Source organism: Anser cygnoides, chromosome 17 (genome assembly GCF_040182565.1).
Source record: "Anser cygnoides isolate HZ-2024a breed goose chromosome 17, Taihu_goose_T2T_genome, whole genome shotgun sequence".
NCBI lineage: Eukaryota > Metazoa > Chordata > Aves > Anseriformes > Anatidae > Anser > Anser cygnoides.
Genome location: NC_089889.1, coordinates 10,503,108 through 10,517,177, shown reverse-complemented (window position 1 = coordinate 10,517,177; position 14,070 = coordinate 10,503,108). Strand labels below are relative to the sequence as shown.

At 41.8% G+C, this 14,070-nt stretch overlaps 2 protein-coding genes across 2 annotated transcripts; one reads left to right on the top strand and one right to left on the bottom strand.

Annotated features, from left to right (window-relative positions):
- Positions 1-256: 256 nt before the first annotated feature.
- Positions 257-9,009, bottom strand: GUCD1 (guanylyl cyclase domain containing 1). The gene is made up of 6 exons (XM_048064066.2): positions 8,709-9,009; positions 7,708-7,792; positions 6,104-6,269; positions 5,273-5,364; positions 3,463-3,704; positions 257-2,965 (listed from the first exon to the last, which is right to left on the bottom strand). The coding sequence occupies exons 1-6, from the start codon at positions 8,998-9,000 to the stop codon at positions 2,874-2,876; spliced, it is 969 nt and encodes a 322-aa protein (XP_047920023.2). The 5' UTR covers positions 9,001-9,009; the 3' UTR covers positions 257-2,873.
- SNRPD3 (small nuclear ribonucleoprotein D3 polypeptide) lies at positions 8,867-12,578 on the top strand. Its single transcript, XM_048063776.2, has 4 exons — positions 8,867-9,004; positions 9,407-9,556; positions 10,259-10,451; positions 11,342-12,578. The coding sequence occupies exons 2-4, from the start codon at positions 9,431-9,433 to the stop codon at positions 11,401-11,403; spliced, it is 381 nt and encodes a 126-aa protein (XP_047919733.1). The 5' UTR covers positions 8,867-9,004; positions 9,407-9,430; the 3' UTR covers positions 11,404-12,578.
- The last annotated feature ends 1,492 nt before the right edge of the window (positions 12,579-14,070 follow it).

The following is a 14,070-nucleotide window of genomic DNA, read 5'->3' as shown; positions in this document are numbered from 1 at the left end:
TATTGTATACTGAAAGTTTGTTTTGTATAGTTCAAGTGATGCAGCAGGTGTTTAAGTGTAGAAGGAATACAACTTACAGATTGGCGATTATGAATTTATAGCTGAAACAAATATTTGACATCCTAAAAAGAAAAATTAAATCTAGAATTACAATTTCAGCTGTGCCATTTCCAGTTAAGTATATAACATGTCATCTAAAGACTTTCCAACATTTTTCATAATAAATCGGTTAATAAATGCAGCTGCTACATTGTGCTACAGGGTTATCCATGACTTTAAACCTTTATTGAGAATGGTTTAATTACAAATAAAAATATATTTATGTATAAAATCCCTGCACGTAAAATACCCCTTCCTTTGCTGTGGACATCATAAAGGAAACAAAGTGATTACACATTTTCAGAATGCATACTTTGATGGACATCATGGAAAACAATGTTTCAGAAAATGCAGATGTTCTGAATACTTGGCCAGTGAGCTTCTTTTTAACCTGAATTTGCATCACGTAGTCTTCTTTTGACTTAGGTTCTGCTGCTTTCTTGTGTTTTCATCTCTCATAACTGTATTCCATTTGACCATAAGAGTTCCCATCGCAATGGGTGGAACTCCTGTTTTCTCTGTATTAACTTAAACAGCTTTGGTTCTTTATCTTTCAGTTCTGTTAACTATTTGAACCCTGGGTACCAAACATTTAATGTTACACACCATCTGTACATTTCAGACCACTTAGCATGCCCTTATATCCATGTTTTATGTACAAGCTCAAGATTCACATACGGAGGCAAATTTTCAAGTCTTTTTAAGAATTTTTAATTAGCTAACCAATCCTGCTCTAAAAAAATAAATCCTGTGGCAGTTCAATGCTACAGAATGAACTACCTAATGGAAAATGCCTAGGTTAAGAAACTAAGTGCTCTTATCAATCTGTACTTTACATACCTGTTAATTAGTAACATAGCTAATACGATCTCTCTAAATCAAACATCATTAATTTGGACTTGGACAGAACATTTCCCAGAGCAGTAGCCTTCTGGTGACTTATTTTGGAGGAGTCATAAAGCATTATCTACTGTAGATTTTGTACTCTGGTCATTTTCTGGGTTTCTACTAATGTATTTATCTATACCACTCACAAATTACATCCTGATTTTTATTTATTTTGCATATATAACTGCCAGAATGTATTCCAACTTCACCAGTGCTACGCAAAATCAGATGCATAAAGTTTCTTGTCACGTAATTCTGTTCAGAACTTTTCAAAGGCTACTGCATTTTACATCTGTTATTATTTTTCAGCCTCTGTGCACAGAAGCACTCTTGATTCTACTATGTTTGCTTAATGTTTTCCACGTCTTATAGAAAGTCAGCAACTGATAAAAGATGTCTTGTCTTAGAATTTTTTTTATCATGCTGAAAGAAGGTTCCTATTTATTATTTCTACCACTCAGTAACAATGTCCTTTAATTGTTCCACACAGTTCCAGAACTTGGACTGTTCTTTTCCTAAAACCATGCCAAAGGTGTGGGATCTCTGTCTTAAGTGCAAAACAAAGTTTTGTCAGCTTTATGTGAGTACTAACAATTTTTTCTACCCATTTTAATATAGGCAGGACTGGAGATCCAAGACTTGTAAGCAATTGTGATGGACAAATCTGAAGTAGGTGGCTATTTCCTACACTTTTACAGTGCTCCTCAGCAAAGTAAATAAACTCAGGTAACACATGAAAGGATTATGAATGGGCTGCTAACAATTTCACTTCAGAATGTCTGAACAAAACTTCAACTTAATGCAAATACACCTGAAGTATAAGAATAACTAGAGTTTCTTTTTTACTGTAGCAAAGAGAAGTCTGTGTTCCCCATTTTCTTAATTGATTTCAACTCTTAGAAGGTCACTAAATTAATACCAATAGCAAAGTTTGGCTCAAAGTATGATTCAGCATTTCAGTTGCAATCCAGTCTCTCCTGTCACTTAAAATTTGCAAACAAAATATATACTATTAGTGTGTGAATATTTTCTGTATTTGCTTAATAAGTTTATATTTAGATTGGGTGCATCAGAAACTGGCATGTATGGATGTCACAATGCTCAGAGGTTTTTTTTGCAAAGAGCCACAAAGACTCCCATGTCCAAAAAAGTGTTTAAACATTTGGGGTAATACAGAGTTCTGGGCAGTCATCTGAAAATATTTAGCCAAAAGAGATGCAGTTTGTAGTGCAAGGGATCAATCCCAATAACTGCAATTCAAAACTTAATCCAGTGACATAAATACTAAAACTGTAAGGTGAATTTTGTACACAGGAGATTTTCTAGAGTAAATGTTTTAATTCCTACAATACTGGTGAGCCAAAAGGCATTTTTATTATTTGAAAGTGGTTTAAGTTAGTATTTCTTCCTTTCACAATACCCTGCTGAACCTCAGATCCCTAAATTTAGGATGAAGATCAGCCCTTGCTGCTTTGAAAGAGAGAAACAAGTATTTTCTATTTTTTTCTGGTTTTGTTTACTTAAACCTACGTGTGTATTACCAAGTGTTAAAGTTCATACATTTGGTGCTTTTTTTCTCATGTGTTTAATTTGAAAATAAGCTTAAAGTGAAGAGGCTTAGGGCCTGTATTTTGAAACTGCTGTCAAATGTGCAGTGTTAGAAATGAGAAAAATGTGTGACGTACATTGCAAAATCAGATACTTCACTGGGAATAAAAAGGTAAAGACAGCATTGCAATATAGTCCCATCAATGTCTATAAAGCCTCCCTTGTTTAAGATCCCACTGCAGTTCAGGAGCAAGGTCTCTGCAGGGGGTGTCCTGAGACAAGCAGCCAACTGCAATGCAGGCTGCACCAGAAAGGACCAGAAGTATCGGGTGTGGATGTCAGCTGTCTGTGTAGATGAACAGAATATCCTCATCCGTGCCGTAACTTGTCCTGGCTTCCTCAAAGTTACTGATGCTGGTGCAGCATGTTCCTGTAAAGGAGGAATAAAATGTTAGTAGAAACTCAGAAGACACCTGTGAAAGGCTCCTATTCTGGGTCTAGCAGCATCTACAAAGAAAAGTACTGTATATAGAGTAGATCTATTGTTGCTTGTGTTACAGCTTTACTCGCTCAAGTAGATCTTCTCATCTCCAAGGCTCACTGAAGTAATGAGCTCACTGAAGTAATGCTGTAAATAGGTCTCGAAGTGGTCATCTTGCTATACTCTGCACGTAGGTACAGTGCAGCATCTCTCACTAGCCCATCTTGAAGCCAAACAAGTTGCTAGAATGTGTATCTCAATGACTCAAGTAAATCAGAGCACAGAATGCAGCAATAACTTCGTGCATGTAGCACAACCCTTTCTGCCAAATTGGTTAGTTATGCTTGAAATACATGCTAGTAGGGGAACTCCAGCTATGGCTGTGTTACGGATGTGTTAAGTAACGAGGTGGCTGAGAATCCACCCAAAAGGAGCAGGCTACTCACGGTCAGCATAGGCAGGGTTGTTGTAGTAAATACTCCCTGAGGCTTTGTTGTAGCCACACAACACAATGAAATGGCCCTGGTAGTCAGGATTCCTGCAGAAGCACTTCTGTCCAATGGGGAGGAAGCAGCAATATTTGACAGGACTTGAGCAAAGATCACACAACAGCAGGACTGCATTCACTAGGACGATGGCTACATGACCTTGGGACAGGTGTTTTTGGATGTCTTGAACAGTTACTGTGCTGTAGGAAAAAAAAAAATCATGTTTATTTGCAAGTTTAGGAAAGAGACTGGCATTCAGTGAAGCTAAACCCTCCAGGCTTTGCTACAAAGCCTGACAAAACCTGTGCTATTCACAGTCTTTTGATCTCACTGCTGCTCCTGAAGTGCAGAGCAACAGCACTGGATTCTGCAATAACATAGATGTAATCTCAGAATGTATCGGGTGCCTGGGAGAAGAGTATTAAAGAAGTTGGCAACTTACTCAGTAATTTAAGAGACTTTTGTTGTGGGAAAATCACAAGTGAAATGTTCTATCCTGCTCTTAGAAAAGCTTAACTCCGAAGCACCAAATCTTCATCGACTGAGTGGCTGAAGATCATGTAATCACTAACCAACTTAATGCATGCCCAAATTTGTCTCTTTCACACAGGAATATGCATCTCCCAGTTGCAAGTTTGGACTACCTGATTCTTTTGAGGCTGTACTTCTATAGTACCTCTTACAGAAAGCAAGTATTAACTAAACATAACCTATAATCTCATCTGTTAAAAGCTGTCCTTCACTGAGGCAGATGGTGTATTCCATATGCATTAGAACTCATCCCTTGGATGTGTTTCAGATGTAGGGCTGCGTGTCATACCTGACTGAACTTGTTTTTTTTAAATCTTTCCCAGTGTTGCTTCTCCTCTTTGGTGCCCCAAGCTCAGTACTGCACAGGTACACATGTATTCTGTCCCTGCCTTGATCAAGGACGCGATCTTAAGATTTCTAAACCAAGATGGACTGACCATCCCTTCTCTCTTGACACAGCTCCAGTTAAACAGGTGGTGCCTGCCATACAGACTCTGTGTATGTTAAAAAGGACGCTTAACAATTCTGTTAAATGAAAGTTGCATTGCAGCATTCAAATAATGTTGTGGCTGCCCAGTACCCTCTCTTTTCTCATTCCTAATCACTTACCCCACTTTGACAGAGATCTAAACCAGCTTCACTATAAAAGGGGGTGCACCTCAAGCTGAACATGGATTAGTTATTTCCCATGAATAACAAACATCATTGTCAGTTATAGGTTGTTAAACAATTCTACAGTTTTTCCTCTTTTCCTGGGTTTACAATTCTTTCATTGAGGTTCTTTATTTTATCCTCCCATCAGCAAAGGCTCACATGCCAGCTTTCTCTTTGTGCTTCTGTCTAGGAACAGAGACCTATAATCTTTGCATAGCTCTAGGAACAATGGGCTGTGTGTCCACATAGCATTCTCCTTAATTCAAATGACAATGATACTGAACAATGGCCAAGTAAAGCTCTGTAGGCATTCCCTACTTGGGTAGTCTTAATGGAAAATCAAATTCAAAATATAATAGCCAACTTCTGTCAACATTTGCTAATCACTCTGTCATGACTACTGTTCCTTGAATTTCATTATTAACTCTTTGCGTCCACTCTTTTGAGATATAAAGTAAAAAGACTAATTCACCAAAAAGGCTGTGGGTCTGATTTCAGCCTTTCACAAGTTTAGCTCTTTGACTCCAAAAAAAAGCATGAAGCCCCCAGTCTCCAAAGAGCAAAGAGAGAACAACAAGCTTACCACTTCTCCACCAGCACCTTGCAGGCTTTGGCTTGTGCAAAGAGCTGATTCACTCGGTTCTCTTCTGTGTCAAAGTGCTTCCTATAAAATGACTGGAGATAACAAAATTTATGAACTGGAATGATGATCACCTCAGGTAATCCACCATTTACAATGTCTGCTAGCAAGGGCCTGTGTCAGTTGGAGATCTGGCTATGGGATAAGAGCTCTCTCCCTTAGTTCACTGGTAATAAGAATTCTTGCTTTAAATTATCAGTTTAATTTCATTCCTGGTCAGTTACTGTTGCAATTTCCAAGCAGTGGCTATTCATCTGCCAACATGAAAGAAGGCTGTCTGGTTTCTACTGGGCAGGAGGCTGCATCAGAAAAGTCGTTGCTTCTATATGTGTCCATTGGTCCCCTTGGTAGCAACCTTGAAGTTCTCCACGGACATGAAGGCTGAACTGGCCTCTAGAGGTGGTTCCTCCAGGCCAGGGGTGAGGCATGGTGGCAGGGAAAGTGTGGAAGCACAACCACTGCCTGGGCTGTACCTGTTCTGAAGAGAGCTAGAGGGCTTCAGTCTCCGAGGCTGTTGAATAGTCTGGAACCTTTCGAGAACACTACACAAAATCTTTTTTTAAAAATTCATATAATGGGACTAAAGATATGAAATACATGGGATTTTATCTAGCCTTGCCTTTGGAACTGATTCATACCAGTTTGGGCAACAGACAAACCTTGTTTACAGGAGCTATAGTTAACCATCAGTAACACAGCAGAGCTTTTCTAGCATGATGCACAGCAGTCTCTTTTAAAACTGCCTGCTGTTTCCCAGTAGGTAAGAATACTAACCTGATTTTTGTAGCCCTTGTCCACTCCAAGCGTCTGGGTGCAAAATTTATGCTTAACACCGAAGTGCCGCATTAGGTAGGCCAGGTCAATAGTCCAGATACTCTTTGTTAACTGGAGCTCTTGGATGGCTTTCTGAAATTCATCATTGTCCAAGTGATTCAGGTACCTATGGGGTTAGTAAAGGTAGGGGAAGGGAAGCACAGATCTTAGGAGAAGCAAAATGTGTGCTGTAGCCCAAGCTTCCACATCACAGGAAGGAAAAACTGAAACAATGGGCTTGGCTAAGAAATAACCAAAAAACATCCCACAAATGAGCCACAAATTTAAGGGAAGGGAAATGGAATAGGGAATATTTAACTGGATTTATTGCTGACTTTTTATTAGAAAAGTACCAGTATCTCAACTACTTTATAACGCTAGAAGTATACAGGATGCTGTACAACAGGCAAGCTATACTGAGCAAGTACAGAACTCTGTCCTGAAGGGCTTACAATCTATACATACAATCTTAATAGAGCAAACACAGAGAGGAGTGTTAAAGACTAAAACTTGCTTCACACAATAGATGGATTTCAAAAGGAGGAACTGCAAAGGAAGTTGGCAAACTCGAAGGAAGCTCGTCTTAGGTACTGATGACAGAAAAGGCAATAAAGGGGAGATGGTCTTGAGAAAGTTTGCGATGTTGCAAAGGGATGGAGAGGGGCAGTAATGAAGAGTTCTGGAAGTCAAAACAAATGGAATTAAATGCAAAAAAAATAATACTGGAATTGAGGAAGCAGGGTAAATAAGGTCAGATCAACAGGGTGAGAAGATTAATCTTAGAGGCTGAGTTTTGGGCAGACTGGTGTGGCAAAGGGAATGAAGAGGCAGAGGTTACAGTAGTCAAGATGGGAAATTACCAGCACACGGACTAACGTCTTGGTAGAAGGGATGGAGAGAAATGAAAATCTTCTGCTTCATATCTACTAAGTGGACATCTAAATAGGTATTTCTCCTGCACCTAAGCTCATGTTCCTCTGTGGAAGGAAAGAGGAATTCAGCAGAACAGCTACTGGTTCGAAAAAGAAAGAAAAAAAAAAAAAGAGGGCAATACAGTGCATTGTTTTGAAGTTGAAACTACTCCTGGAACAAAACTGTTCATCCCCCAGATTTGGGGCTCAGCAGGACCGAGGCAGTATATACTCACAAACTGGGATAAACCTACCCATTGCTTGAAAATACAGAAAGGAATTACATGATCTGCTGTGGTAAATACCAAACCTGAATTATAACAACAGGAAAGAGGGATAACTTTTTATCAGCTTAAGCATGCCAACCTGCAAAGTTCTTAGACTCAGTGCTGAACGGATTATTTTCAATCAAAATAATTACTCAAAAGGTCATAAGTCTGTCTTAGTTTCTATTTTCCCTTGCTTCTCCTGGAGGGCTGTGCTAGGCCCTGGCAGTAGTATTTCTCCAAGGCCACCCAAGAATATGTGCTCTTGTATGACTCAGTCAAACTCTCAGCTGCTTCTGCATGCCCCTTCTCCCTGGATGTTCCTTCCTGATCCCCCTCTCCCACGGGATGGGATTTCCCACCCCTTCCAACAAAACCAGTGACTTACTGGAGCACCATCCTGGAGCAGGCCAGCCCACAGTCCCAGTGGTACAGCTGCTGGATGATGGGCACTTTCAGCTGGACACATTCAACTGCAGTGAAAACACCCCGTTGTGAGCAAAACGTAAAAGGCATCAACCCATACAGGAATGCTTTTCTGTACCTCAGCGTTCTGTAGTGGGAGAAGCTTGGGAATGGGTGGTCCTGGAATACACATAGTAATAACATCCCTTGTATTTCCTTTAGAGGTGGCACTGTGGTGGTTTCAGTTTCAGAAACACCTTTTTAAGACTTGAAGGGCTCTAAGTGTTTTTGGCTGTTATTGCTACTTCAAAGTTAAGCAAAGTTAATCATAAAAGGTTTCTCCAAATAACCTAACCTTTGATCTGGAAAAGACCCTTGAAAACCTCTGTTAATACAGGGTCAGGTCAACTACGTTCCTGGATGGGGATAAAATGCATTCAGTGTCGGCTGGTACTTCTAATGTAGCTTTATTTATAAAACGCTATGGATAATGCTAGTTGTAGTGGTATAGTTTTAACGTAGCTTTATTTATAAACGCTATGGATAATGCTAGGTGTAGTTTTATGCTGCTCCCTAACGCAGTTACAGCCTGCCGTAGGGACGAGCCAATCCCGATAGCCTGGACTTGATTTCTCCGCAGTTGTGCCACTGTTTAATCACGACTTCGAAAGCCGGCACACCCCCGGTACGGTCAGTGCTTTCCGAGCATCTACATTACGGTGCTTCTAACGCAGTCTCCTGAAGACAGAAATAACCCCCCTGGGACCAGGACCCGCGCCTATTTTGTCCTTTTTCTCGGCACGCCCCGTTGTTATTGCTACCCCGGGCCTGAGACGAGTCCAAAGACCGATTTCGTGCCGGGTGCCCGGGGAGGCGGCGGCAGCCTGCAGCTTCCCCCCCTCCAGCCGCCCCTCAGCGCCCCCCGGCCTCCCCGCGAGCCCCCCCCAGCCGCCTCCCGGGGCCGCGGGCGGGGCCGGCACTGACCTGGCGGCGGCGGCGGCTCCCCCCCGGCCCCCCGCGGGCTCCTCATGGCGGCGCCGGGTCCTGCCGCCCGCTCACTGCCCGCCGCGGGGGAGCGGCCCGGCCATGCCCCGCCGCCCGCCCGGCTCCTCCCGCCCGCCGCGCCTCGGGGAGGAGTGGGGGGGGGGGCACGGAACCGTCCTGCCGGGGCGCGGCGGACCCCGGGCGGCTTTGGCGGCGGGGCGGCGGGCAGGGCCGGAGCCGGCAGCTTTCCGCTTCCGGGCTGCGCTGCACGGCGGGAAGGTGGCGGAGCCATTACGGTGCGCGCGGGATGGGCCCGGCTGAGGCGGCGGCGGGCAGGGGAGCGGCGGGGCCGGGGCCTTGGGGCCGGGGTTTTGGGGCCTTGGGGCCGAGGGGGGTGGCTGGGGCTGGAGCCGTTCCCGGACCGTTCCTGGAGGCGGCCGGGGCAGCGGCCTGCAGAGCGGGTGTCCGCTATTCCCCGGTTTGGTTCCCTGCGCCAGAAGTGTGGGGATGGCGTGGGGTTGGCGCTGGCTTTCGGCCCTTCCTCCCACAGGCGTCTCTCTGGAGAAGGTTTATCGATACGTGCATATGGGGCAAGAGACAAAATCACCTCCCATAGGGAAAGCCTATTACACAAAGCATTATGAAGCAACTTGTACGTTATTTCCGTTATTTTTACTTTTTTTCCTCCCTTGTCGCAGGTGTAGAGCCACAGCACCGCAAGCATGTCGATTGGAGTGCCGATCAAAGTGCTGCACGAGGCAGAAGGCCACATCGTGACGTGCGAGACCAACACGGGAGAAGTGTACCGAGGGAAGCTTATTGAAGCTGAGGACAACATGAATTGTCAGGTATGTGCTGTAGAAGGATGGAAGGCAGGCAGGCAGGCTGACCTGGGCTTGGAAGCGATTGTCTGCAACAGATGGACAGCTTGATTTAAAGACCCTTGGTTTTAGTCTTCGGATAAGTAAAACTGTGCTACTGACGCCCTTACCGTAGTAATTTGGGATTACTGAGTATGCCGACAGGACACAGATTATTTTTCTGGTTTTAAGAGCATGATTGGGAATTCGTGTCAATTTTATCAGAGTTGTTAAAGTTTTGTTCTCTAAACAACTTTTCTGCAGAAGTTCTTTATTTAGTGCGTCATTGGAGCTGTTTTTAATGCACGTGCCTTAAGGCATCCCAGGAGGCTTAATTTTGATTGTCTGTATGCAAATCATGGTTGAAATCAAAATGCTTCTGTAATAGTTACGGCTAGCAGAGGTTTGTGAAAACTAGTTTAATACAAGAAAATAAGTTTTATTAGCTTTGTTTTCTACTCAAACTGTGGAGAAGGTAAAAATTCTGGTTCCGCTTGAATAGTGGCACGTTTAGGAGTATATTTAAATGGTGCTGGATGCCTTGTGTCGCCACTCCGGTTGAGAAGGCAGCATGTTTGGAAAGTCTTTGCCTTTGGTGCTTGAATCCTGGCTGTATATTCTGCAGGCAAGAATAGTGGGAGCCCAAAACTGTGCTAAAGGCTTCTGTGAACGCTGATCTTTATTTTCCAGATGTCCAACATAACAGTGACGTACAGAGATGGGCGAGTGGCACAGCTTGAGCAGGTGTACATCAGAGGCAGCAAGATACGGTTTCTAATTTTACCGGATATGTTGAAGAATGCTCCTATGCTGAAGAGCATGAAGAATAAAAACCAGGGTTCTGGAGCTGGGCGAGGAAAAGCAGCTATTCTCAAAGCTCAGGGTGGGTACAGTCTGTTAATGATTTCGTGTCTGTCCTCCCCATCCTCTCTCCGTTTTGCTGTAGAGGAGCTCGGTAACTTCGGTCTCTATCACCGAAGAAGCATAAGCTGTAAGAAGCTGAATGACTATTTCTTGTATAGTTTTTGTTTCATCTTACGGTGAGAGTTAAGACTCAAACTGTCCCATGCACAATATTGATGTTGCAATAGTTCAGGTATGTTAAGTAGTCTTTGTTAAATAGAGACTTGATATAAAATTTCAGCTTTGGTTTTCCAGTGAAGGCAGCTGCCAGCTGTTTGGACTACTTGAGGAAGGATTCAGGTGTTCTTGTTAAACTTTTCTGGGGAAAAATGATCAAATAGTAAGATGATACTTAAATTATTGGGAAACAGTAATTATTAGCATTTCATCCTCATTAGTACCTTTCTCATGTGTGCAGTCTAGTTACAACAAGACTTGCTAATAGTCATGAGCTCTAAAGTCCTTGGTTAACTCTAGCAAATGCAGTAAGGATGGGTGTGGGAGTAACAGCTGCTGAAACATAGCAAGTTCAGTTGCAAATTCTAGGGAGAGTATGGGGTCTTAAATCTCTTTGGCTACAAACTTTGTGAGTCAGATTAGAATGACACAAAGTGTGTTAATCTTTCATTGGTCTTCATACACATTGCATCTGTTATAAATAGCAAGACTGTAACTATTGGTTATGTTTCCTTACACAAGAAACTTTTGCTTACTGTGTCACATTCTGAACTTAACCTGAATAGGATGGTTTAGTTTCCATGCTTCTAAGCAAGAGTCTTTGAGAGTTATTTATTTTTGGTTTTGTCAGTTTTTGAGATAAATATGCAGTTATATCAAATTCATGTAATCCCTGGTGTTTTCTTTCTTCAGTGGCTGCAAGAGGAAGAGGTCGTGGTATGGGCCGTGGCAACATCTTCCAGAAACGAAGATAATTTTGGCCTTGTCCAATGTGCTTTTTTTATTAGGGGGTATTAACTGTACTACATGTGTGTTGCTATCGGTTTTGTTTAATAAATATTTCTGAGAAGAACTTGTCTGCTCTTATATGGCAGGACTCCTCTTGGTCACATTAGAGTTCTGGCTTGTTTCTGTAGGTGGCAAATACATTTTAGGTTGATTTCGACCTTAAAAGTGCATTGTTTGGGAAACAGCAGACTTGATATCTAGATTTGACTTCTTTGTACTTTTGTGTGATGCGTTGAGTTTTAAAGATCATCTTGCTTCCTTTTTCTTGTTTAATCCTGTTGTTGTTCACTCTAAAGAATTAGAAGCTATTCTTGATGAAGAATTTTTAAATGTTTTGAAGTTGTGTTAGCATCTGCATTTATGGAACATACAGCCAAATGGAGGCAGCTTCCTGAGAAGCAAAGCAGTGTTCTTTTGCTTCACATGGATCTACAATAGATACAGGTCTGTCTTCAGATTTGTACGTTGAGCTTATTTTCTTGTATTTTGTATTTTTTCTCTTGGTACACAGGAAAACTTTTCACTATAAACACCTAACTTTAATATTTGGTGGACAGGCTCTTCTAGCCTGAGTCTTGAGCCTGCTTGCCTGAGGTGAAAGATTTGATTCTAACCCTGATAATAGTCCACTTGTTTTTCCTCTTGCCTGGGAAGATAAGACCAAAAAAAAAAAAAAAAAAAAGAACTCGTTGTCAAGGATTAATTTGAAGTGTTCTGTGAATCTGAAAGGTGTATGGGGAAGGTCATAAGGATGGTTATCTGTTAAAAAGGCTCTTTAAAAAGGCTAATCTTTTGAACAAAACTTAGGCCTAACTTTCGCTTCTGTTTTTAAAAATCTATACTTGGTCACATTGATCACCAGCTCAATTGTAGGAAGCCAAATTTAGTTGTAGCTTTATTCTGCTAAAAGTATGGTGTGGCTGTTCTTACCGATATTAATGATTGAGATATTTAAATTGAACGCGCCTGTACCTAACTGCATACTTGCATACAATCAATTATCAGTCCATACATGTATAAGAAGCTATCTAGTCTTGCTCTTCTCTGATGTGTAAAGACTCTCCGTTTTGTGCAGACATGAAAGTTGAACTAATGTATTCAGTTGTTGAATTGTCTGTAAATAAAGCAGCATTTGATTGCAGATCACTGGAAAACCCCTGCTATTTTTTTTTTTCTGGTTAGTAATGATCCTAAATATTTACATGAGAAACATCTATGAAAAGTTTGTGATGTGTTTGGGATTAATTTATAAAAAACTTTGCCTTCTTATGCCTAGATTGAGGAACCTGACTGAAAGACAAGACAGTTTTCACAAAAACGCTTCCAAACACAGCACGTGAGCCATGCTCATATAGCAGTAATGCTTTCCCAAAGACAGTATTTCAAAGAATCACAGAAATTCCATCTTGAAGTGAGTACCTAAAGGAATTTTGTAGTGATATTGAACGCTTTTTTGTGGGAAATCTGTTGTTCCTTGTATCTGCAATCACTTGAAAGAGAACCCTGACTGACATTAGCTGATCAAGCCCTTCTCCTCAGAGTACATCTGTGTAAAATCCTGGCAAGCAAAACTGGTGGTCTACCTGCAGAGTGCAACCTTTCTAATAACTAGTAGAAACAGTTGTTTGTACTTTGTGGAGCTCTAATATTCAGCTTGTTTCCAGCTCTTACTGTGGGAGAGGACATTTGTTGCTTTCACAGAATTTCCTCCCCATGCCTACATAAGTTACTGAATTTCACAAGAGTGTTTTGAGAAAAAGCATCTTAAAATCAGCATGAAGCAGAAGCCCATTTTGAGTCTTTGTAGTAGATGCCCACTTGAGACTCTCCTTTTTTAACACACAAAGGAGAAAAGAATTCCATCCTGTTGCTATGCGCTGAGCTTCATAATAAAAATTGAACTGTCTGCTTGTAGTAGTCGTGCTAAAGCCTGGGATCTCTGGAGATGGTGGGTAAGACTAGGTGTGTTCTCTTGGCAGCCACTGGCTTTGCTTGTTGTTACTAGGTGGTGGTATGTGAGATGTCAGCTTCACTAGCAGATAGCATTATATCTATGTTATATTTAGATGTTTTCTATTTGTAGTCTGTTAAATGTTTTTTATGCATTTTAATACACCAGGTTTCTGTCGCTAACCTAATCTGAGTTTTTGTACACTGGAGTTACTCTACGGACAACAGGTAGGATAGAGATGGCACAATGCATTGTTTCCTGTATAACCTGAGGCAAGTGTCTGCTGCAAGATTTTACAGGATGCTGCTTCAGCAGCTATAACAGCTTTTTCCTCCCAAAACAAACACCTGATAAAAATCTGAGATTGATTAGTGTCACAATAAATTGCTATGAATATAACCTAGTATAGGGTGGGGTGTGGTGTTGAAGGATGTCAAGCTGTTCTGCTTTAAAATGGGTGTTGTCCTGGCAGTGGCTAATGTAGGGTGACTGCCAAGGGAGCTTACTGTTACCTTGTTTAGGAGCAGGAGATACTAGAAGTGTGCACACAGTTTGAACAAAGAGAAATCACTTTGCTGGAACCCTTTTGGATCTGGCTTCTAGTGGGTCTCCCTGCAATCTCTATGGGAAGCTAATAGTGAGGCTTAGTGCATTTTTTTTATTTTCTTATAGCGACTATCAA

What these genes read in the sequence shown, in the direction of transcription:
- GUCD1 (XM_048064066.2), bottom strand. Translation starts at nt 9,000, where the DNA reads ATGGCTCCGCCACCTTCCCGCCGTGCAGCGCAGCCCGGAAGCGGAAAG. An exon ending in GGAGCCGCCGCCGCCGCCAG is followed by an intron (nt 7,793 to 8,708) that starts GTCAGTGCCGGC and finishes TTTTCACTGCAG; the next exon opens with TTGAATGTGTCCAGCTGAAA. An exon ending in ACAAGGGCTACAAAAATCAG is followed by an intron (nt 5,365 to 6,103) that starts GTTAGTATTCTT and finishes TGTTATCTCCAG; the next exon opens with TCATTTTATAGGAAGCACTT.
- SNRPD3 (XM_048063776.2), top strand. Translation starts at nt 9,431, where the DNA reads ATGTCGATTGGAGTGCCGATCAAAGTGCTGCACGAGGCAGAAGGCCAC. An exon ending in AGGACAACATGAATTGTCAG is followed by an intron (nt 9,557 to 10,258) that starts GTATGTGCTGTA and finishes TTTATTTTCCAG; the next exon opens with ATGTCCAACATAACAGTGAC. An exon ending in AGCTATTCTCAAAGCTCAGG is followed by an intron (nt 10,452 to 11,341) that starts GTGGGTACAGTC and finishes TTCTTTCTTCAG; the next exon opens with TGGCTGCAAGAGGAAGAGGT.